Genomic DNA, 23,559 nt, shown 5'->3' with positions numbered 1-23,559 from the left:
TCTTGTGCATTTCTGTAACAAGGTGAGGTAGCAAACTTCGAGTGCTGCCTGTAGTACGAGTGCAGCACTGTTGGATTTCCTTGAAGTTTTTACTCTTTGGAATGATGCCAGGGGCCTGTGCTCCTTTGACCCTGTCTGTAGCATCATCAACATCAAGGTTCTTCCTTACAGTCAAAAGATAAAATACTTCATCAGCTGGCTAATCCCTGCATGCATGTTGCGCTGTGAACAGTAATCTCCTTAAAACACACACAACTTCTGGAAATTTTCGGCCTTTTGTTCCCATTCTTCTCCATCCGTGCCTTGGAGGTGGACAGTAGAGCTGTCTGAAGTTGGAAAAGCATTAGGAAATACTTCAACCAGGGGTTTGCACAATGTTTTACCTTTAGCTTCCAGCCCAGCCTTTATAGGTGGGAGTGTGAGTGCTTGTGGGGAGGGGGGAGGCGTCCTTCCTTCTGTCTTTCCCTGTACATGCTTGATTATAAAGTGCCAGCAAAGAGCAAAGTGAGCCAAACGCATTGTCTGCAAGATATTAACCTCTGAAAGAATGTTTATTATAGACACTGAGTGTTGCAGTGTTTAACGAGTGATAAGTCACAAACCATTTAGAGGATATTTGCTCTCGGCCACTTTGTTTGTTGTCAAATCTATTTCATTTTTGTTCCTTCATTACTGGAACTCTTTCGCAGGAAAAACGTCAAGTACTACACTAAATATTTTGCTGAAGAAACTCCTTCAGCCATGTTGAATAACGTCTCCAAAAAGAAGGCAGGCTTTGTTTTCAGTTGCCATCTGCTTGTTAGAGTCTATGTGGTTTGAGACACACAAGACAGTCCAATTTTTCAGTTGTCAGAGCAGCAACATTTATTTTATTAGAACTGTGTGTTCATCTGTGGCTTGATGCCAGTATGAGGATGATGAGTGTATATCCAGCACGGTTTCTTTGCCGTGTAAAAGAATGCAGAATGTTGTTCTGGGAATGCTGTCCTCGGAATGAGGTCAGGAGCTTTATCCCTAAAGGTGGTTTGTGTTCTTCCTGACAGGAGCGTGATGGGATGCGAGCAATTCTGGAGTCGTATGACAGCGAGCTGACCCCTTCAGAGCACTCGCCCCAGCTGAACAGGCGCATGCGTGAGGCCGAGGAGATGGTGCAGAAGCTGCATGCTCATAACACCGAGCTGGAGGTAATAAAGAAGCATCATGCTCTAACCCCAGGGGTGACGTAGTTGAGACCTTTAAGATTGAATTGCTTAGTGGTGTGATCTGCTCTCACAGAAGATAGATTTGCAAAATTCCGAGTTCAAAATTCCAGGATCAATAAGACCCACACATTATTATTCTACACCTGAAGCTGGCAGAAGGCAAGAATAATCATCTTTGGGATTGTGCTCTGTGTTAAGTGTAGCTGTACTGCGCGGCTGGAGTGACAGTTGCTCCCTGTGGGCTAAAGGGTTGTAGAAAGGGCATTTAAAGGAGTAAGGAAATGTAGGAGGTGTGGTGTCTTCTCGGAGGTCTGGTCGAAGTGATTCACTCTATCGCATATGTAGCAAGGCTCTTCTGTACACAGTGTAATGAGTGTGTGTTTATAAGAGCTTTACTCTAAGGGTTGAAGAAGTAAAGTATGTGTCTGCTGCTAATTCTTCACTTCTTGGCATTGGGCCTGAAAACCCCAGCATACCAGTAACTCTATTAAATGGTTTTTACTAAGTTTTCTCTAAGAGAAAACATCGTCTCCAAAAATAGAAGTATTTCTTGAAGGAATTCTTCTATTATTTTTAGTTCTCTGTTGGAAGATTTGTAATCTGAAATGTGACTGTAATGAGATAAACGTTTACACACATCTGCCAGCTAGTTTTCCTCTTCTCTGTTGTACTTTGTCATAGTGGAATGGGCTTCATGGTCATGAGTTGAAATATTTGGAATATGCTTGTGATCTTAAAGCTTGGCAGTTTTATTACACAGGCTTTACAATAGTCATAAGCGTGTGAGTTTTCCTTTCTTCATGCCTAGTTCCACCATCATATAGATTTATAGATGCCATAATTCAAATGGAGTAAAACTTGTAGAAATTGATGCTCCTTGGGTTCATGTTCAAGCCATAGAGTAGATCGTCCCACTCTGCACAAACCTCTGTGTTGCTTTTGGCATCCTTTAAATTGCTTTTTTCTTGTGTTAATAGGTGGGAACTTAAGTCAGGTGTTGGTGGCTCCAATGACCTTTAAAGCCTTAGCAAGCAGAGCAGCGTAGCGTGGTATAGATCGATCAGTACTGTGGTATAGATCCCCTGCATCCTTGTTTCTCTGAAAAGGAATTCTGCAAAGTTTTGGCCAAGTTAATGAGAGAAGGTAACTGGTAACATCAGATGAAATGGAAATTTGCCTGAATTTGTCTGTCTTAAAATGTTTCTCTATGTTGTCTTTTGATCAACGTGATGCTTACCACCAGACAGAGCAGGATCAGACGATACTGATATAAAGTGATCGGTGATTATTTTATCCTGTTTTCTTAGCTGTTGGTGTTGTTGGATCTGGGTTGTCAGGGGGAGATTTCCCAAACTGTTTCACTGAAGAGGTAAGTGTGGGTGGTGTCTTTGGGCAACAGCAAATTACCTTCTTCAGGTGAAAACATGGAAGAGTGTGGGAAATAATTGCTATACCCCTCTGATTACTTATAGGCAACAGATTTGAGATTTGTTTCCATGGTTATGGATTGAGGGCTACCTGGGAAATTTCAGAAAGGAGCTGTGTTCTCTGGAGGTTTGGTTTGTCTGATGTCAACCTTTCAAAGACTTTGCTAGAAGCAGGATTCAAAGAGCTGATATTCCCCTTGTAAAGTAAAATTTTATGCTTCACTTGATTTTGTTTGCCTTTCTGACTGCAGTGTTGACTGCTGAATCCCATCTATTTTGAAATTCTAGGGAAACAATTTTTGTTCTAGTAAAAACCTAAAAATTGGAAAGGGAAATTGAGGTCCAGGCAGGACTCCTGGTGCCTCATCATCAGGAGCAACAACTGTAATCAAGTGCCTGTAGATCAAAGAGCTGGTCGATAGCAGCTATTAATAACTTCTAACATAATGCTCTGCACCCTCCGGGCTCTGCTGAGCCTCTGTACAAATTTTAGAAATGTTGACACCTGCATGACTCATCTCCCAGCCAGAGGAGACGGCAGGAGTGAGGCAACCTGGAGCCTCCTCTGTTTCTGAGATGTGGGTGAAAGAGTCTGGGGTGAAGGGAGGGAAAAGGAGAACTTCAATGTGTTTACAGCACAAAGGCTGGGGTATCCCAGCAGCCTCTGGTGGGGGTGAGCTTGGGAGGGCAGGACACAACTAGCTGGTAGAATAGCCCAGAAAGATGAGAAGAACCTGTCTGTGAGCATCACACACTTTGGCAGCAAAGCAACAACGTGCACAACTAGTCTGGGGAAGCTGCAAAGAGAGGGAGTGGTGGGTCTGACCTGAAGAGGGTGGACTGACACTATTGCTTTTTGCTAGGCTGAGTTGGTTAAAGAGTGGAAAACAATTAAGATGACTAATTAACAGAGGATATACCACTGCAGGTAACCACAGGTATGCCCACAGGGGAATGTGTCTGGCAGCTCAGCATACGCTGGGAACACTGGGAGGCTGTTGCAGGAGCAGCGCTTGCACAGTCCCTGTGCTCTGCTTCTCCTCTGGGATGGCTGCAGGTATTGCTGTGCTCCAGGAGTGTCTTGAGTTTAAAAAAGCCCTTGTAGCCTCTAAGGCAAATGCATTGTCTTGCATTACATTTTGTAGCTTCTACCATTCAGCTTTGTTCATAAACCTTAATATTCACACCATGCACCGTGTCTCTCCTCTCTGACTTCTTTTATCACAGGCATTTTTTCTTTGTTTTTGTTACTGAGTACTTAATTTACCACAACCTCTTTCTGTGCTCCCTAGCAGAGCCCTTTGATACGTTTTTTTTCTTGTTTCTTCTGCCTGCTGTAATCTTTTACCAGCAGCCCCACCTCTGAGCAAACCTTAGAGGGGAAAACGTGATGGGTTCTTAACAGGGATTTTTCTTTAAAAATGGAGATTTCCCCATCCATTCCAGCAGGAGCTGGATGTGAGACAGGGAGTTCTTCGGTGAAGACAGAGTGATAGTGATAACGCAGTCGGAAAGAGGAGGAAGCCGTGTGGGACTGGGAAGATTTTAGGCTGAGGCAACAGCTTTTAACTCATTAGGAAGATGAGGTCTCTGATAAGTCCTTTACTTGATGTATAAATGGAGGTGGGAAGCTGTAGAAAAAGAACACGGGGAATGAGAGAAGAGTGTGTAAGCCCTGGAGGGTTGTGTGTGAGTAGTTTATTAATGTGTGCTGGAGGGATGGAGTTAGGGGGTGTTCTGAGTTGTGCCTGACTCCCTCCTTCTGCAGCTTTTCTGGGCAGCACAGTTGCTGGGAGCACTGCTGTGTCTGCTCACAGACATTGCAGGGACTGCAGGTACCTGTCCAGAAACTGAAATTCAGAAGGATGCTTTCATCCCAGAACACTTCAGAGATGCAATGGTGCTGCATAAGAATTAGGCTTATTGGAGCTTGATGGGGCAGACGACTGGAAGGCTTTAAAAGGCTGACAGGGAACTTTTTAAATCCCCTTCATTGATGATCGATGAGAAAAGCTGCATCTCTAATTCATGGACATGCAAACACGCAGTCTGTTCTGGGACTGAAAATGATTGCTTTATCCTCCCCTGAACTGCCTGCCCCCCAGCCTGACGCCCTGCTCCCCAACGCCAATCTGGCTGAGAGGTTCAAATCAGCACCTTGCAGAGCGTTGAATGTAAAACAGGGGAGATGCAGAGAAAAATGCCATCTGAAAGGATGGCTGGGGAAGCAAACAGGCTGTGTCAGTGTATTTCACGTGGTTAATGAGGTGTTGCTCACCATCTTTTTAAAAGTGTGGTTTGGAACCGAAGAGGGGATGGGTTTGTTCCTGGCCAGCCTGCTATAAATACGTAAGATAAACAGATTTGTAGTATCATAGCATGAATGTTCGTTTTGATACTGGTGATAGTAACAGTTTTCTTGCTGATCTTGATTAACTTTTACCTTAGTTTGCATTGCTTCTAATTTCAAAGTAAATATGACAAAACCAGAAGCTTCTTTGCATGCAGCAGCTACTGTGATGTGGAGTTTACTGTTCGAAAAGTTAAATGCAGCTGCACCAAAGAGAAATCATCATAAATATAACTCCATTAATAGCAATTTTATTACAACACACTTGGCTCCATATGAAACTTTAATGAAGAGAGATTTGCAAGGAAGACTCGTGCTGACACCTTCAATGGGCTCCAGCATTTTTTACATTGAGAGATTTACACTGTCTGCGAGCACCATATGTACTCTAATCAGTTAATTATGAGTCTGATGGTTTCAGCACATCAAATGCCATATGTTCTGTGTTTTTGTTCCACCATGGGCATTACTGGTGACCTCAAAACTCATTGACCAAATACTGTCACCTTTTCCACACCTGAGAACCGCGGCGCATCTGCTGGTGGTGCAAATTGGGCATAGCTGGTCCTTGTGCTGTTAGTCACAAATCTGCTCCTTGCAAAGGGAGTTCCTTAGCAGTCACCCTGGTGTTTAAAGTGCTTCAAATTTATGTGTGGATGCAATAAAAGCTTTATTTGAGTAGTTAACAGTTTCTCCTTGTCTCTCATTCAGCTTCCCCCATCAATGCCTTTCCACTTTTTCACCTTCTGTTTTTTTCTCTCTTTGATCCACGCTTTACATTTATCTTGCTTTTTCCTCCTCTGCCAGCTTTCCTCCCCCCTCAAAGGTAAATCGTTTCTGTACATAGCAGAAGTGGTTTCTCTGATGATGGGAACTTTACAGAGAAAGCGCTTCCCATCTGTGCAAGGTACAGAAGAGGTTGGTTTAATTTTCAGGTTTCTTCTGCCTGTTTTCTCTACCTCTCTGCTGCCATCCAACCTTGTGTGCTGTTTTTTCTCAGTGACAACTGTTAAGAAGCAGTGAGAAGATTACTCTGCTTGCTTCGAATGTCCATAAGGAGCAAACCTGAGTCACTAGAGCTTTCCTGCCACTCCAGAATGGCATATGTTTCACTTGCCCAGACTTCTGCTGTCATTGTAGCATCTTATCTGTGACTCATGGGAGAAAACAGGCTCTCTCTGGAGATGATGCTAATGTGCTCCATGCATCAGCTACCACTGATTGCTGAAGCGGTCACAGGGCTGGACATCATCTTCTGACAAAGCAAACACCTTGTCGAAATAGCATTTTGAACCTGAATGCTTTGGCATCTCTTGGCAGACTCAAGCCTTCCTGGGAACCACTGTGGTCTTCTGTGTTTCTTTCCTTTCCTAAAGGAGAGTAGGTCAGGCTGCATGTCCTCCGGCAGTCCTGGTAAATAGATTATCTTGGGTTTTCTTTTTTTTTTTCACATGTTTCATCTTCCTTCAGACCCCAGTGACCTTGTCATGTCAGGGAGCTGTTAGTTTCCTCCCCTCCCTTTTACACCTGGCTGTGCTTTGGGAGAGCACCTTGCAAAAAAAACCATCATATAAATGAGAAAGGCAAGTCACGGAGGGGCTTAATGATTTGTTAAAGGTGACAGTCCCTGCTCTGTATAAGACTGCCTCTTAAAACTGGTTGATGCTGAAGCAGAGCCTGTCTCTAGGTATCTGAGACTTTTTGTTTGGTCAAACTAGATTTAAAAACTAAATTATTATTATTTTTTTTGAGGAGCTCCCCCATTTTGGATCTGTCCTGGAAATTAGTAATTGATCAAGAGAAGTAGTCCATGACACTGCCTTATACTGGAGAATATTCCATACAAGCCAGCATTGTTTTCACTACAAGTAGATTTTTACAGCTATTTTTAGTGTGTGGATGCTCTGACAGTTTAAGGATGGCTTTAACTCAGCAGTTCCTAGGGGCTGCAGCTAACTGGAAGCAAGTCTCCATCATTGTCAAGATGTGAGAATATCCTGGCACAGACTTACATAGAGTTAATTAATTAACTAGGGCAATATCTGTATAGACCAAGGCTCAAGAGCAATGCCTGTTTCACAACAATGAGCAGCTGTAAGAACCTTTTTGCTGCTCTTGGCTGTGTATTGAAATGGGCTATTGAAGTGCACAGGGTAGAAGAGCATTTTCCAACTCTGCTGCTCTCTTTTGCTTCAAGTGCAGCAAGAACAAGGGGAGACATAGTAATTGCCATCACCTCTTGCTAAGAGTCATGCTCCTGATGCAGGTTCAGTCCGTGACACTCTGCCTCTACTTCTCTTACTGACGGCGTCATGTCTTGACTCTCTGAAGATGAAAATTTCTAGTAATGATAAATATCAATTATTGCCTGGGCTATGCGTGCTGGGAGTTTAGGATGGACTCCTGCTGTCTGAAGTGTTTCAGTCTGCAGGACATATACCTGGCCTAGGTGAGACTGTGCTAATTCATCAAACTGCTGTCTAGGTGTGATGTGGGAATGCTCCTCTACTCAGCCTCTGAAGCTTTTCACTTCAATTCCGAGCAGACTGATAGATGCCGGCAAAAAAAAGATTTCTCCTTCCCCCGCTAACTATGCTCTGTTTAAAATGTTCTTGATATGAATGAATCCTCCTGTAGCCTCTTCTGGTGATGTTATGAATAACCAAGTACAAATGAGGCTTGACCTACGGAATTTGGATATTAGCTTCAGATATACCGGGCTACAGGAGATGAAAAACAGGTGAACTGGGTCTAAATTCCTACAGAACATGTAAGATTTGATTCTTTCTTAGTGATGTTTTGGAGAGAGAAGATAACTGATGTGCAGTTATGAGTCATGTTTACCACAGTACAAAAGGAAAGAACATTTCATACAGTATTGAGAGCATTAAAACACTTCACATTGGAGAGCTTATGTGTCTTGGCCTAGAGATACAGGCTTTGCAAGATGTCTTTGGGTGGAGGAAGAAGCAAGAATACTTTTGGAGTGAGTGCAGTGGCCCCATCCCTGGCAAATGGCAGTAGAAAGGGACGTTGCGTAATAGAACTGCTTCCCAGGTACATGGAAGTCTTACGTTTTGGAAGAAAGGTGAATATTTAGTGAAAAAGGTAAAAGTGAAGATGATATATTGGGATAATGTTTTACACAGAAAATGCCACAGAAATTTTATCTGTTCCCTAACTCTGTGTTCTATAAATGACATTAAATAGTGCTTGTCTGGGCGTCTTAAGAGATGTTCTGAACTTGTTGAGATTTGTTGATTTTTATAATGATTGGATTTGAATTCTGTGATTTGTGGTGCTTCATTTCAGAATAATTACATAATCTCTGCATAATTTCAGATATAAAGTATGTATTTGTAATTATGTTCATGTCAGCATTTAATTCATGATGATGGTCTCTTGTAAGAAGGAGGGATTAATATTTGTAATGATCATTTTCTATTTAAAAACATGCTATAAAGATTCTAAAGATTCCTTGCTGGGCTTTCACGCAGGCTCATTACATGGCTCCAGGCATTTCTGCCCACTGCATTTCTGTGGGCTCCAGCTGTGGGGTTTTGTTGAAATGCTGTTACCTATGAGTTTTATAATATACAAACAGGAGAAGTGCTTTGAGATAGCATCAACGCAGGCTTGTTTCCATGCTCCTGTGAATCCTAACCCTCCTGCTCTTTGCAGTTTGCAGGAACTGGAGACTCCATTTTTATGAGCACTCACATGGGTAAGACAAGAGGTAGTGGGTACAAGTTCCTCCTGGGGAGATTCACATTGGACTCCAGAAGAAAATGTTTCACCGTGAGAACAGTTAAACATTGGAATGATCTCCCCAGGGAAGTGGTGGATTCCTCTACACTGGACACTTTTTAAGGCTCAGCTTGACAGAGTGCAGGTCTCATTTAAACTAAATATCACCTAATAAAAAGACTGGATCAGATGATCCCTGAGGTCATTTCCAGCCTGGCATTGTATGATTCAATGAATTGTAAGATCCGCTTTAATACATTTAGTACTTTGTTTATTATGGCAATTAGAGCAACAGTAGTTGCTGTCTTGGTTTTCTTTTTTGAAGCCCATTGATTCTTTCTTATTTTGGCCTTAATTACCAGTAGAAGAAGGGGTGTTTCTTCAGGGAACTAATTAGTCTAAAAAGCCTGGTTCAGCATAGTGCTTGAGCGCTGTTGGTTTGAGTGGTGCCTAAATGCACGAGCCGATTGCAATTGTTTCATTTCAGAGCACACATAATTATTCCCCCTTAGTACCTCTCCACGGTTATGAGCTGCTCCCATACATCTTCGCGTACGGACCAGTTTGTCCATAAGCTGCAGCATCTCTGTTTCCCCTCTTTGGTTTCATATTAAGGTCAGGAATTACAGTGCGGCACCTTTGCGAGTGGGAGCTGAACAGAATTTAAAGGAAGGTGGCTGGAATTCTCTCTTTTTCTCTTTTCCACTCCGATGTGACTAGCCTACTAATATTTGGAAAAGGCTGGGAACAGAAGAAGTAAAAAGCCAGCTGATAGTGGTTTTCACCAAGCTGTGAATAAAACCAAAGCTGTTGATATAGATCTCGTCGGTTCAGGGGTGGTCTGAATAAATTGTAAGGAGCGATGCTGTTTTCTCAGAGGCTTTGCAATTTATCTATTTGCTTTAATCGGTGTTAATGTCAAATGTGCTTTGATTGGGCTAAAAGCTTTCCAGCAAAACTAACTGGAAGTCCTAAGTTTTGGAGAAAGCCACAGTCTGCCTCTAATGCAAGTTGTAACCTTTTTCTTTTTAATTTTATTTATGCTTTTTAATAGAACAGGCAGAACTGCTGTACAATGCATGTGCAGTGAATCCAACTGTGGTGACAGTAACACAGATATGAAATGCATGGCACATTGATTTGACATATTGAATTGATTCATGTTTTCAATTTGTTTAAATGGCTATAATGGCCATAGCTTTGACAGATGTACATTCACATTTCAGTTCTATTCAAGACTACATTAAAAATAGAACTGATTTTTGCTTTAAAGCATTGATTTTTGTCTGTTCTTTGTTCTCTTGCCTGCATTCCACATGTCGGACTTGCAAACATGAGTTCTTCTAACATCAACTTTACTGCCTTTTGGAAAATTGTAGAAACAGCTCATTTTCCATTAGAAAGCTGATTCATGAAAGAGCTACTAAACCTAAATATTTTTAGTTTTTAAGGGCAGTCAAAGAAGCTTGGAAGGTTACGTGTTACCCTATTAGTGATGTATCAAACCCCAGTGATATATTCAGAAGCTATGAACATGAACAGAGTAATTATTTTGTAGAGGTTATTTGAAGTAGAATAACTTGTGTAATGGGGGAGATTTTTGAGGCTTTTGTGTAATGTCTGCCACTATACATTATTTATGTACCCAAAGAAATGATGAATGTTTGTATCAGTCTTAATATATGGGAGTATCTCTTGAGAGCCCACAAACTCTAAGCTTTTCTTAAAGCCAACGCTGTGCAATGCAGCTGGGAACTGGCCAAGCGGTAGAGACCTTAAGCCAAAGATATTTGTGGCAGATATTACTGCTCAGCTAGTTGTTACCAGCCCTGCCTTTGGCAATTACTTTCTGACTACTCTTAATTTTAATAACAGTTCTTACCGATGCAATGTTCTTCATGTTCTATTCGTCTGCTTTATTCCGTTTTATAAGAGGTCGTTTCGTTAGAGGAAAGTGCAGCCTTAGGATAGGTCACTTCCCTGACCTGATTTCTCAAATATTCAGATAAAATATATGCTCCTTTGACCTCTGTGTATCTGTTTACACCTAACAAAATAAAGCTGAGGATTTCTGAAGCATTCTGTGGCCTTTTGTAAGAAGAGAAGTGTTATGGACAGCTGGGAGTGATGTCTGCATGACTGTGATGACAAACCTGTATTTTTCTAGGTGGGAGCATTCCGTGCTCTCTTGTTACTCCTTCCCTGCCTGCGGGTGTGAAGGGGCAGGAGCACCTACTTGCAGACTGCTGCAAGAAGGCTCTCCTTGTTCAGAGAACCTCGGCTGGAGGTACCCGGGGCTCTGACGCTGCCATTCGTGCTCGGTGGAGGTTGCTCGATCTGTGCCATTTGCTCAGAGATCATCTGAGTGTACTTAATCGTATCTCAGCTGCAGCATGGCAGCATGCAGAGCCGTTGAAAAAGAGAGACGTTGTTAGCATTATGCATGGTATTTATTTAAAGCAGAACTGCTCATTGTGCCTGGCAGAGGCTGCCTGGGGGCTTGTGATGAGCGCAGAACTACCTATGCAGATGTATGTAATTCTTGGGAATGTTTGTAGCAGTATAAAATATGTGATTAGTCTTAAATTCTTTCAACATACGTGAAACCAAACATATCCAAGCATTTTTGAAAGTATCAGTCAATGGTTTTAATTTATTATTGCTACCAAAATGCATGATATAAATACATGTGTGTATGTACATACGTGTTCCTAGTGCATGTTCAGGAAAGCATCTCTAAAGAACTCTAGATGACTGACTTTGTGCTCTTAAAATAACACAGTGTCCCAGGCTAATTCTGCAAGCTTTTTATTGCTTTGCTGTTTACGTACATTTCCGAAGAGTGTAGGTGAGACTATCATAGCTATATAGAGAAATGACATTTATCTTCACGGTGCAGCGTGACCTTATCGTTCAGAAGTGACATTTCCTCTCAAGATAATGAGCACCTTTTCATTTAGACCAGGCAAGACCCTAATCCATTGTGTCTGCTTTCTGCAGCCCATCAACACCTTACACGTTACTGCAATTATTGCGGATATTGGTTTCTGCTGCATTCCACTTGCTCTTTGGATTCCACTTGTTCTTGTTGCTGAACGGCAAAGGGGACTGGGAGAGGGAAAAAGTCACACTTGAGTCTTTGTGAACATCTGGGAGCTGCTGCATGGCTCAAATACAGCCAATCCTAGAACAAATGCACATTATCCCTTTCCTCTACGGCCTCTTTCACAAGGAGTGAGTCGCTGATTTGGCCTGTATCAGCCTAGGAGCTGCCTGCAGCACCAGCAGTGTGTGAACTCACTGCATCCCTCGTGATGCCTGTCCACCAGCAAGCGGAGCACGCCTCTGCAATAGAACTCCCAGCCTCAGAGCATCTCATGCTGTGCGATGGAGGAGCAATTCAATACATCTTGTACCTTTGTGGTGGGTGTTAATAATGGAGATTATCTTGGCATATGTTCTGACTTCTTTCCTTTCCTTGCCAGATGGAGATCTTTTATGTTTCCATAGCGTGGCTTTGCTAGACAGGCATTCAGGTGTGAGGAGACTCAAAGGTTTCTAATGGGACCATCAAGCTGTTTCACCTTTTGCCTTGTCAGTCTGCATTTGCTAGAGCGAGAAGCATTTGTGAGTTGCTGGATTGCTTTCCTGAAATGAGTTGCTGTTTGGTTCGCTCAGAGAAGAGAAACACTCTCATCTCTAAAATACCATCCTGTCTGGCATCTTTGTTGGCAGTCTCAGCAGAAGGGCTGAAGAACAAATGGACCATGTCTAAGATAAAATTGCAGCGCTCCCGCTGGAGTTAATCCTTTCAGCCCAAAATTAAGAAGCACTGATGGGGCAATGGAAGGAAATACGCACTTCTGTTCTGCCAATTTTATGGATAAACAAAGGAATTCGGCCCCAGATTGATTAATCCAGCGTTTTGCCCTCACAGTGGCTCTCCTACAAGTTTTTAAACTAAAAATTAAACTGGTGGTTGGCCAAAACAGTATGTATCACACAGGTGCTATGCAAGGGTGGCTTGTTTTCGTGCTCATTTCCTGTCATCACAGTTGGGCTTTTTTACCCCTCACATACCCTTTCCAAAATGTTTTTTAAGTAGGGGAAGTTATTAACTGATGGAGTTTAGATTACAGGTCATTTTGGTAGCCTTCTCCCTACAGTAGGAAATAATTCAACTTTGAGAAAGCTGTAAATCTGTGCAGAGCTGGCATGGGATAAGCCTCCAGCCCCACAGAAGAGAAGGCTCTCTGCCAAACTCCACGTGCCGAACAAGATCTGCCACAGGAAGGAACAGTGAAGGACCTTAAAGCTGGTTGAACTCCTTGGAAAGAGAAACTAGAAGGTTTTCTGCTCCATGGATTCTGTGAGAGCCCCTTTTGGGCTCGAAAGAAGGAACATAGGATCGAGAGAGTAATTAAAAAGAATAAACAGTTAGCTGATGAATGCAGCAGGCTGGAGACTGGGTCTGTTGTGGGCACTCAAGAGTGGCTGTGGAAGAGGAGGAGGGTGAGAAGACAGGTTGCAGCAAGAGCTGTGAAATAAAAATTCCAGTTATTTTGAGAAACGATTAATTGATATTATAAAATGGCATTTATTAGAAATTTTCTTGCAAATGCTTTCCAGAAACTGGATCCTCTGTGGGAATGACTCAGATTTCCCCATCTCTGTTTCAATGACAATTTTGTAGTTTAACTCCAGCTGGCAACTTGGCACCAGGCAGCCACTCACTTGCCCCAGTATCCCTGCCCCGCAGTGGGATGGGGAGGAGAATGGAAAAAACAGTAAAACTCATTGGTTGGGATGAAGATAGTTCAATAGGAAGGTGAAGGAAGAACATTTATGGGTAACAATGATAATAAAAGAATATACAAACCAAGTGATGCATAATGCAGTTGTTGTCACCACCTGTTGACTGATGCCCATCCCATCCCTGAGCAGCAGTCGCTCGCCCTCAGCCAGCTGCCCCTGTGCACTGAGCATGGTCTGGAATGTCCCTTTGGCCAGTTTGGGTCAGCTGTCCTGGCTGTGCTGCCTCCCAGCTTCGTGCAGAGCAGGGGAAGCTGAAAAGTCTCTGACATGAACACTGACAACCAAAACCATCAGTGTGCTATCAGCATTATTTGCATATGAAATCCAAACCACAGCACTATACCAGCTATTAAGAGACAATTGACTATCCCAGCTGAAATCAGGTAGCATGAGTATTTTACTTTTCTTAGGATGAGGATGGCTGCTGAACTTGAGAACTTTTATGTCCACTCCTGTTTTGGAGGATTTGTACCACAAGATGTCTGCAGGAGTCCTTCCAGTACTTTACACTAATGACAGCACTAGGAGATTACAGAATCCAATAGAAAAGACTGGAAATTAGTCTGAGATGGCCCACAGGAGCTTGAGTTTTCAAGTGAGACTTTGCTGATAACATAAAAGCCTTCTTCAGTTTAGGGAATGTGGGGATCTTCAGGGCATCCACAGTCTTGAGTCACAAGCACTTTTTTTTCTGTGTACTCATGGTTTAAATAGCAATTTCAGTTTGCCTAGGAAATTGGTTCCATCGTACCACAGAGCCTGAGTGCTGTTTTGGAACGAGCTGTACTCAGCTGGTACTCTTGGGCAGCCTGATCTAGTGGGAGGTGTCTCTGCCCATCACAGAGGGGTTGAAACTAGATGGTCTTTAAGGTCCCTTCTAACCCAAACTGTTCTGTGATTCCATTAAGTCAGCTTCATGGCTGAGTGTAGTGTTTTACATGTGGTAGATGCTGCCTCTGTCTCTCTGTCCCTGCTTACTCGACTGTGGCATGGTTATTAATTGTTGCTTTGGTGTAGCTGAGCGCCTCCTCCCACCCCTCGGTCTCCAGTCCTGTGGAAAAACAGAGGCAAAACCATATTTGTGCTCTTCATCCATTTGAATGTGTTTGCATCTTTATACTCCTCCTTCCCATGCCCCATCCTTTTATGTTTCTTTATATTTTTACCGCATTTTTTTCTCCCTTGTTAGCCACCTCCTTCCCAACAAACCATTAAGCAATAATAAGAGAAAACAAAAACCCTCCCTTGCTGTTTCCTTCAAGTGCTTGCTTTGCATTTGTTGCCTATTAATAGATTATTCATTTAAGCCATGGTGGCAGTCAGTTAGAAATGTGGTGAATCCTTCTTTCGACAGCCTGCCAAAAGAGGATCTTTTTAGTTTGCTTGTTTTTATATGATTTCTTTTGCTGGAGCCTGTACGGCGTGCTTCAACTCCTTTGGGAATTGTTTATTTTGAATAAATTCTTGAATGCAACTAGAAGGGCTTTTCTCCTCTTCAAGAAAGTTACAGGAGCATGACCACGGTGTGTAGGGATGTTTGATTTTATCTGAGGGTCATAAAAATGTATTTTACCCCATTTTTTTATTCCTGTTGTCATCTTGGAGGGCTTCTTACTTTGTCAATGTGATGGTTTTTGATAGAGCTACCGTTATCCCCTTCTTTTTTTCCTTTGTTTTTTCCTACAACTTCAGGCAAATTCTGCCTCTATATCCTGGTCTGGTTGTAGTACAAAACCAATGAGCTATAATATTGTAATTGAAAACTGTGACTGCCTCAGTGGCTTTGCGAGGGCCATGTTATCTCTGTGCTTTGGTTTCTCCAGGGTTGGTAGTAGGTCATCTTCAGCCTCTCCAACAGAGGAAGTTTATACTGGCGTATCCCAAACAGCGGGGTAGGAGTTGTGAGCGGGACATAAGTGCATCACAGGTGAGATGCTGTGTAAGACCTACATTAATAAACTCAGCTGGAGTTTTGCTGGCTCCATGGGACATGCTGAGGTGTGGAGCATTGCCAGGTTTTTTGAAGTGAAGCTTGTCTGCAAGGAGACTGGATACCACTGATTTGTGCAGTACCTGGAAATGTGCATGGTAGTGTTCTCCTTCAAGACACGGAGCTCTTTATTATGGGTAGGTACATGTTGGGAAAACGTAGTTTGCAATTTCTTTTTAATGCCTCAGACTAAGGCAGTTTTTTTGCTTTTGCAACATAGATGTAGAAAGCAAATGCTGTTTTAAATTGGGTCTTTGCATTTGCCAAAGCCTCTGCAAAATGGTTTTAGCAGTGAGTAGCTGTATTAGTTTGAGTTTCTTTCCCCCTCGTTTTTGTTACCCCCTTACTGCTCTTTGTTTTTATGCCATGATACCCTGGCAGGACAAGCAGGATGAGGCAGAGTCATCTGGGGGGCTGACCCAGAGAACAGGTATGGGATTCTGCTTGGCCTCAAGCATGAATAAACCCGCGTTGAAGAGGAGAACCTCTCTGTTAAACTTGCCTTGCTTACAGTGCTGTGCAGCTAATACAAGAACATGAAAGTAGAGGGTGAAGGAGGATTATCCCATTTGATTTTTCATCTCATTTCTCATGATGGGGTTTCATTCTGCGCTCTGGACCCTCCTGAGTCAGTCATGTTTGGAGCAGCCGTCGGTGCAAATCAGCTGTGCTAAGCACACTGTGACATTTGGAAAGCCCTGTCTAGAAGGGGAATTGAGCAATGAGCTTCTGCTAATTATAATAGCTATGTTTAAATTGTAATGTTTGTTTTATTGAGCAAAATCCAACTACGCACCCAGACTAGAGACTGCAAGAAATCTGGCAGCAGAGGAGACAGGTCCTCGGCAAATGCGTTCCCAGGGCAGAGGCAAGGACAATACAGGCATTGCTTTATCGGAGCAAACATTGCTCAGCCTTGTCCAAGGGGTTGAACATTGTTACCTAGCAACTTCCAAGAGTGTTTCAAATTTGTTGGAGACCCTCCGAGGCTTAGGCACTTCACCCGCTGTTCTGCTGGATGTCAAAAATATGCTGGCTGTAATTTCGCAAGCCAAGGGCAGTGCTGGCTTAAACCCCTTCTTGACCTTTATTTGAGTTAGCACAACCTATGCAGTAGTACCGGGAACCGGGACAAGAAACCAAACTAGATGAAAATTAAATCAGAAGGGAAAAATAAGTTTGATTTAAACATGGATCTTTGCTTCCCTGATGGGTTCTGCTAGCTGGCTCACAGCAGTTGGACTGCAAAGTGTGCCACCACGCCTGAGGGCTGCTGTTGGGGGTACGTTTGTGTGGATAGCAGTGAGATATAGTTAGGAATAGTTAGAGATATAGTTAGATTATGTGTGTTCATAGCACTCAAATATTATTAAATACATCTTTTCTGAATTATCACCACACATTACCAGCTGCCAGACAGCCTAAGGTCAAGATGAGTTGCTCAGTAACCTTGTTTTAATAGTTAGAAAGGTTAACTAAAGCAACTGTGATGTTAGGAGGCTTGTATATAAAGAAAACTACAGCTGTGCTACTGTTTAGCTTCCAATTTTCTTTGTTTCATCCAGCTACAGATCTTCTGGTTGGGGTCTCATACATGCACAAACTCTCTTCTTCAGTATTGCTTCCACTTGGGGTAGAGGCTTTCCCTCCATAATGCTTTTGTCTGGATTTCTATTCCAGTTCTAACTTCCCTGGAAAGCTTTTACCTCGTAGACAGGTATTGCTGTTCCTCTGCAAAGGTACTTGCCATCCGCTCACATCTTCAGAAGCACTGACTTCTTAGGCTATAGAGGTGCAGAGACCTCTCCTTTTTAGCAAGAATGTTTTCCAGGTATTCAACTGTCAGCCCACTGAGAAGAAAATGTTGCTTTATGATTGGTAGACTGATGATAGCTCTTTATACCTTTAAATTAAAAGTGACACAGTCACATAAATCATTATAACAGTACTGTAAGCAAACAGTGCCTGTAGTTATAAGATGATAGTGAATTGGGGTGAATACCCTTTTTCTTGACTTTGAGAAGTGCAGTGACAATGAATCATTCTTAGTGATGAGATGCAGCAGTGCTGACTCATTGGGCTGAAATTAGAAGGGCTTTTTAAGGTAGAGATATAATTCTACCATTTTTTCTGGTGAATGGATGAAAGTGAACTTTTTTGTTGGCTAATTTACAGACTTCATCAACTAAATGTCATTTCTTTCCCTTTGGCTGTCAAACGTAGTTCGAGACAACTGATGGGGACAGAACCTGACCCAGTGAGGTGGGACTGGAAAAAAATGAGTAGGAAGGAGTGGCAGAGAAGTTCACAATTTGATAGAGACACTGGGTGTCATATTGCCAATATGTTTAGGTTTTGAGATTTCCCTTTTCTGGGTTTATTGAGTACTGATGTTTGCTTTCATCAAGACAGGGGGTTTGGAGCCTGAACTCACTCTGCTGCGAATTTAAAGAAGGGGAAAAAGAATGCCAGAAAATTAAACAAATGCACAAACATTGGCTCCCCCCTTCCCCAACCAACTTTGTTATTACGTGTAGCAAGGGATTCTCTTCCCATTAGCTGTTGTGCCTTCTGCTTGCCTCTAGTGCTGCTTCCCAGTTCAAGAAGGGTCAATACAATCTGAAGAAAGCATCGTGCTTACTGGATCCTGGAATTCTTCATAGTACCAATTTCCAGATCACTTAAATGGTGATGAATAACTAGATTCCCAGAGGCACTACATTCATTTCGGACTCTGGTGCTGATACCCCTTCATTTTGGCTTTAGAGATTGGATCCCAGCACAGCAAAATTAATTCTCTCTTGTGTCCTCCAAATTTCCCTGGGGAATGAGCTGATGCTCTTCTAATGTTTTTGAGTTGTGCTAATATATTAATAATCTGGTTTACTCCTAGCAAGAGATTTTTGGTCAGCCCTTAATAGACAGGTTTTATGCCAGGTTATCTTTCTGCTGTTGGGTTAAAAATTCTCCTAGTTGGCCAGCAAAAGAGAATGGACTCCCTGCTACGACTGCACACTCAGCTGCTTTTCTGAGGTATGGATATTTCTGAGCCCACAGAGAGAATATTAGTGGCAGAGGCTTCTCTGATGGGTGTTCCAGTGCTGGGGAATGACTCCTTTGGAGAGTCCATCAGCATCTGGCAGTCACTCGTGTGTTTCCAGGAGATGCTGTACTGGCCGACTGCGTAATGCTCGAAGCAATTGGCTTGGCAGAGTTTCATCAGTCAGGCTGCCCTTTGCTGTTGAGGAAGCAGCTGCAAACTCACATTTTTTGTTTGGCAACGTATTCTCTCCCCGGGGGCTGCAGCACCATTTGATTAGGATGGAGGGAAGGAGACCTATTGCAAAAGTGTGTTATTCCCAGCAGAGCCGTGCTAATCTTTTGGTCTCTGCACTCTGTCTTAGCAAGGTGTTGAATGAAAACATCAAGGAAAAACAGGAGGAAAGACGAGTCACTCGGCTGTTGCCCCTCAATCTTGCTTCAACCTCAGCTGTAGCTCAGAGAGTAAAACAGCAAATGCTTGCTCTTGGTTTGAGATGTTTTTGCAAATATGATGCTTTTTTTGTCACATGAAAAATCTGGTAACACCTGAGCCCCTTATTTTCCTACCTAGCTGCTTTCTTTGTGAGTGTTTCAGCCTGTCACTGGACTGTCTGATCTCCAGGGTCTCATCCTTTCCTGAATATAATGCTCTGCGTTTTGCCACCTCCCCAATTTGCTTCAATACTGTGATCATTACCTGACAGCCTCTCCCTGGGAGATGATGCGAACCATGTTAATGGAATAGATTTTGAGAAGTACAGAATCTTTCTCCAGGTTTTACATTTTATTGCTACTGTGAAGGTCACCTTTGCTTTGAGGATCAGGGAGGTTAGGTTACTACCTCCTCTGAATGTCAAAGTTCTCGAGTTCTGCACTTAATGTGGTGCTTAATCTTCTTATTGCCGGAGTGGGGTGGCCCATCCAGTGCATTTTGTGTCAACAGTAGCACCTTGTGTTCAGAGATTACCTTTGGTCAAAGATTTTTGGATAGTTTTACGAAGTATTATCTTTACATTAGAGACAGAGGGGAAAAAAGGAGTTTTGGAGAGTTTAGTACTTTGCTGCCAGGTCTCTCAGCGGTTGTTAGCCAGTGAGAACAAAAGCCAGGTCTCTGCTGCAGAACTAGGCAACTTATTTTAGGCAAAGTCAAGTGACTCACCAAGAATAAAGATATGGGTAATTTCTACTTGAACTCCTATCTCCTTTATATTAGTTGTTCCACAGTGACTTTGTTTACACCACTTTAAAATAGCCTGACCAGTGAGAGTTTGGGGTGATTTCATTCTAATAAGCTTACTGTCAAGAGTTCTTGCTATTACTACGTGACCGTTTCTCTTAAAAGAGAAGGAGAGAGATTGGTCTGTCCTTGAGACTTAAGAGCAAGAGAAAGGTTTGGTTATTATCTCTTTGTCCAGTAAATCCTGATAGTGTGTTGACAGGAGCCCATGTTTTGCAGATGTTTTTCCTGTATCTTCAGTAATTATAACTATGACTTCAGCGATTTTTCAATTTGCACTATCAGTTTTTTGTTCAGCACCCAAAAGCCTTTGCTTTATTCATCTTTCCTTTTTGGTAACCAGCTGCTTTTTGTCTCTCACTTGGGGGCGGCATTTCCCTGCTGCACATCAAATCCAGTAGAAAACTGGTTCTGAAAGAAGTAGCAGCTCTTGCTTTTTTGATGAAAAACACCCTTTGCTGCTCTGTACCGAGCAGTGCCCTTCGGTCCCGAGGTGCTGCAGTTTGCTGGGATGCCCAGGAGCACAAGGCCCTGGTGATGTGGGGCATCTTGCTTAAAGGCACTCGACTTTCCTGGTTTTTCTCTCCTTGCCGGGGGTAAAATTAAGGAGGACTAAATCGCATGGAAAACCACATAAGCTGTGGCCGGAGACACGTGCTTTTCATTGAGCTGTAAGCCTATCCACGTACTATAAATTATGTGATGGTTTCTGGTTTGCCTGTTGCAGCTTTTCTGCAGGTCAGAGTGGGTGTCACTCACTATATATAAATATCTGAAACATATTCAAAAGTTGTTGGGGAATTTTCCTTTCCCCTTTGCATCAGACCGAGCCCCCCAGTCCAGCTCTTGTAAGGTAACATGGTGGTTTCAATGCTTTTGAGACAACACCAGAGTTTATTTGTAGCTGTTACTTCCCACTTTATGAAGGATATGCGATTGATTTTATAACCAGGAGAACTTTGTTGAGAACAGCAAAATTGAATCTGTAAAGCAGCAGGGAAATTGTTTAGCAGTGTCTGATACCTGACTGTCTTCCTGCTTGTGATCTCAACTGATGTGATTCTCTAAAAGATCAGTAATTTCATCTGCAAAGCATTGAAAGATTTTAAATTAGAAATGACCATTTAATCCGGTGTAATTTTGTAGCACACTTTGGAGATGCCAGAAGAATACTGGATGGTTCCCAGTCTGCAGCACTGGTGTGCAAATGGGGTGAAGGCAAAGGTATTGGCTAGTATGGTATAAATGGGATGTAACTTTAAAAGATAAACAGGCAAATGCATGCATTAACTGTTGAAAGTTGAATCCCACGGGCGAGGTTTCAGATTGAACACTAATGAAATTCTCATTTCAGCTCTCACAATATTTTAATATGCAGGATCACAGTATGCAAATAAACTGAAGCCAAACTGCAAGTGGCTGATGAGTTACTTCTGTCTCAGTCTCTGCCACCCCTTAGTAAGCTGTCTGTGGCTTTTGTGAAATCAAAGTTTTCCTCCTGTTTTCCCTGCAAACCACAGTCTTATAAAAATATCTTTGTGTGCAAGGTAATTAGGGTTTGCAGCCTTCTCTTCAAAGTGTTCTCAAGGTGCTCCCCTGTTGTTCCATGTAACTCATCAGCGTGGTGCACAGAGCTATATGCTTTGAGAATTATGATTGAATTATAAGGGTTACAATCAGTGCTTTCCTTATTGGAACTGTCCTGGGAGTGCAGCCGTGTTCTGGGGGTTTCATCTCTATTTCAGCTGCAGCTTTGATACACCGGATTTTCCTTATGTCTCCTGAATCTGATAGAAAGAGGCGATACTGTGCTTTTTTTCTTCCCCAGCTTATGGCATCAGATAAGATAACGCTGGCTTGGACTCTGTTATAGGTTAATTGCAATTTAGCCACACGTTAAGGCCGTCTAGCTTGAGCCAAAAAGCTTCATCTTGTATCTTCTTTTGCAAGTGATCAGATAAATAAGTCACTGTGAAATTACCTGGAGAACTGGGGGGAGCCAGCACAAGGAAACAAATTATTAGGCATATTAGAACATACAAGATTCTGTATTTCTGTGATTGGATGCCGATATATCCATGTAAATTTAAATAGTGTGTTCACTTTCTCGAAGAGGAGAGGCAAGAATTCATCTTGGAAGTTGATTAATTTGAAATAGCTTTCAATTAACGTTATACCTAAATTTGCCAGTCATCGCACTTGACTTGAATTCGCAAGCAACTGTTGCATATAAAACACTGCTAAGGGTATCTTGGGTTTCAGCGTGCTGTAAAAATGCCACGTTTTGCAGCTGTGCAGCAGCTCTGCCAGGCTGAACCTTCTCCTCTTCCCCTCCCAGGCAGCCGTGCTGCCTTTCCAACAAGTGGCCCGCGCTTGTGGGAATTATAACCATGAAAGCGCAAGCCTGGAATGGGCAGCTGTATCTATTCTCAGGTATTTCACCCTGATGAGGTAGAATAAAAAAGACTCTTTTTAATTTGAGGTAGTGAATGTGCTGCTTGTTTCTTTCCCTTGTAAAGTACCTACATCGTATTAATGTAACTGTTCAGATAATCATGTTTTTTGATGAAAGCATAAGACTGAAATGATGTTTCCAAATGAAGGTTGTTGTGATTTCTGCCCTGTATGCAGCACACATAATTTTGCTTCTCTAACTCTTTGAAGGGAGCTTTAATTTTATGGCTTTGGCTGGTGCTACGCCTGTGCTGTGCGGTACCTATGAGCTATTTAATGTGCAACGTTGAGGAGTAAATTAATGCAGGTCCACAAAGAGAGCGCTTCAATTTGCTAATTGCTTGTAGATCGGAGGGTATTGTTGTGTAGAGAAAGACTGTTCATTAGAGATTGAGTAGCTAATTTTTCCGCACAAGCGAGTCTCACATTTGAGCTGCTTGCCTGTCGGTCGGGGCAGTCGGTTCTCGTTCAGCCCCCGGACAAGAGTCTGGGGCTGTTGATGTGAACAGTGTTAACACCTGCCTTGAAACCATCCGATTGGTTTATCTTCATTCATTAAATCCTTCCTGACCAGCCTCCTCCAGCATTGTCAGTGAAGGCTGACTTTTGTAAGGTATAGAAGATGAATTACTGATGCAGAGAAGCAAGCTAAACAAATCAGAAATGTCTCCTTAGGAGCCGAATCGGTTCCTCTCCTTGGAAACTGGTTTCTGTTCCTCTTTCAGCCCTGAGCTGCTGTATCCCGGTGAGGCCAGAGCACAGGTTATCTTTCTTTTCCTGTCACTCTCTTTTGAGGATGACAGTAGCATTGACAGTAGATTAGACTCTGTTGTCATGTAAGATGAATGTTTTGAATTGACAATCCCCTTTTTTGGAGGCTTAAAGTAATTGACTGAATACTTGAGAGGGTTTTTTTTTCCCTGCTTATGCTGCTTATTTGATTTTCTTTTACCTTGTGCTGCCTTCAGTGCGCAAATTGGACTTTGCATGTGTTTGTGTATCTAATTCTTAATATCTATTTGCTTATCAGATTTCTTAATGCTCAGGCTTAGTGATCTGTGGGAATTTAACATGTGTATTAAGTAACAAGAATTTCCTTGGAGCTTTAAGTTAACTTTTATGCATAGTCTGAAAACTCCACGCATAAATCTTACTACGGAGAGATTCCTGAGATACCAAGGTTAATGTGTTCAATCAAAAAGCCTGCAAACCAGAGCTCTGCTGCATATTGGTAAGGCTTTGTTTTTCCCTGTGGGAAACTGGGGGGGACTGGAAAACTGCTCCAGCATCTGGTG

General features: G+C 42.5%; 1 protein-coding gene across 1 annotated transcript in view; it reads left to right on the top strand.

Moving 5' to 3' along the window:
* Nucleotides 1-23,559, top strand: part of MAD1L1 (mitotic arrest deficient 1 like 1) — a 354,589-nt gene that overhangs the window by 143,240 nt on the left and 187,790 nt on the right. Inside the window, exon 12 of the mRNA XM_069870454.1 lies at nt 1,044-1,184. Coding sequence (XP_069726555.1) covers nt 1,044-1,184 — 141 coding nt within the window. The remainder of the gene's footprint in view (nt 1-1,043; nt 1,185-23,559) is intronic.

The sequence above is a fragment of the Phaenicophaeus curvirostris genome, chromosome 16, assembly GCF_032191515.1.
Source record: "Phaenicophaeus curvirostris isolate KB17595 chromosome 16, BPBGC_Pcur_1.0, whole genome shotgun sequence".
Lineage (NCBI taxonomy): Eukaryota > Metazoa > Chordata > Aves > Cuculiformes > Cuculidae > Phaenicophaeus > Phaenicophaeus curvirostris.
Note: the sequence above shows the minus strand (reverse complement) of the source record. Positions and strands in the feature narration are given on the sequence as shown.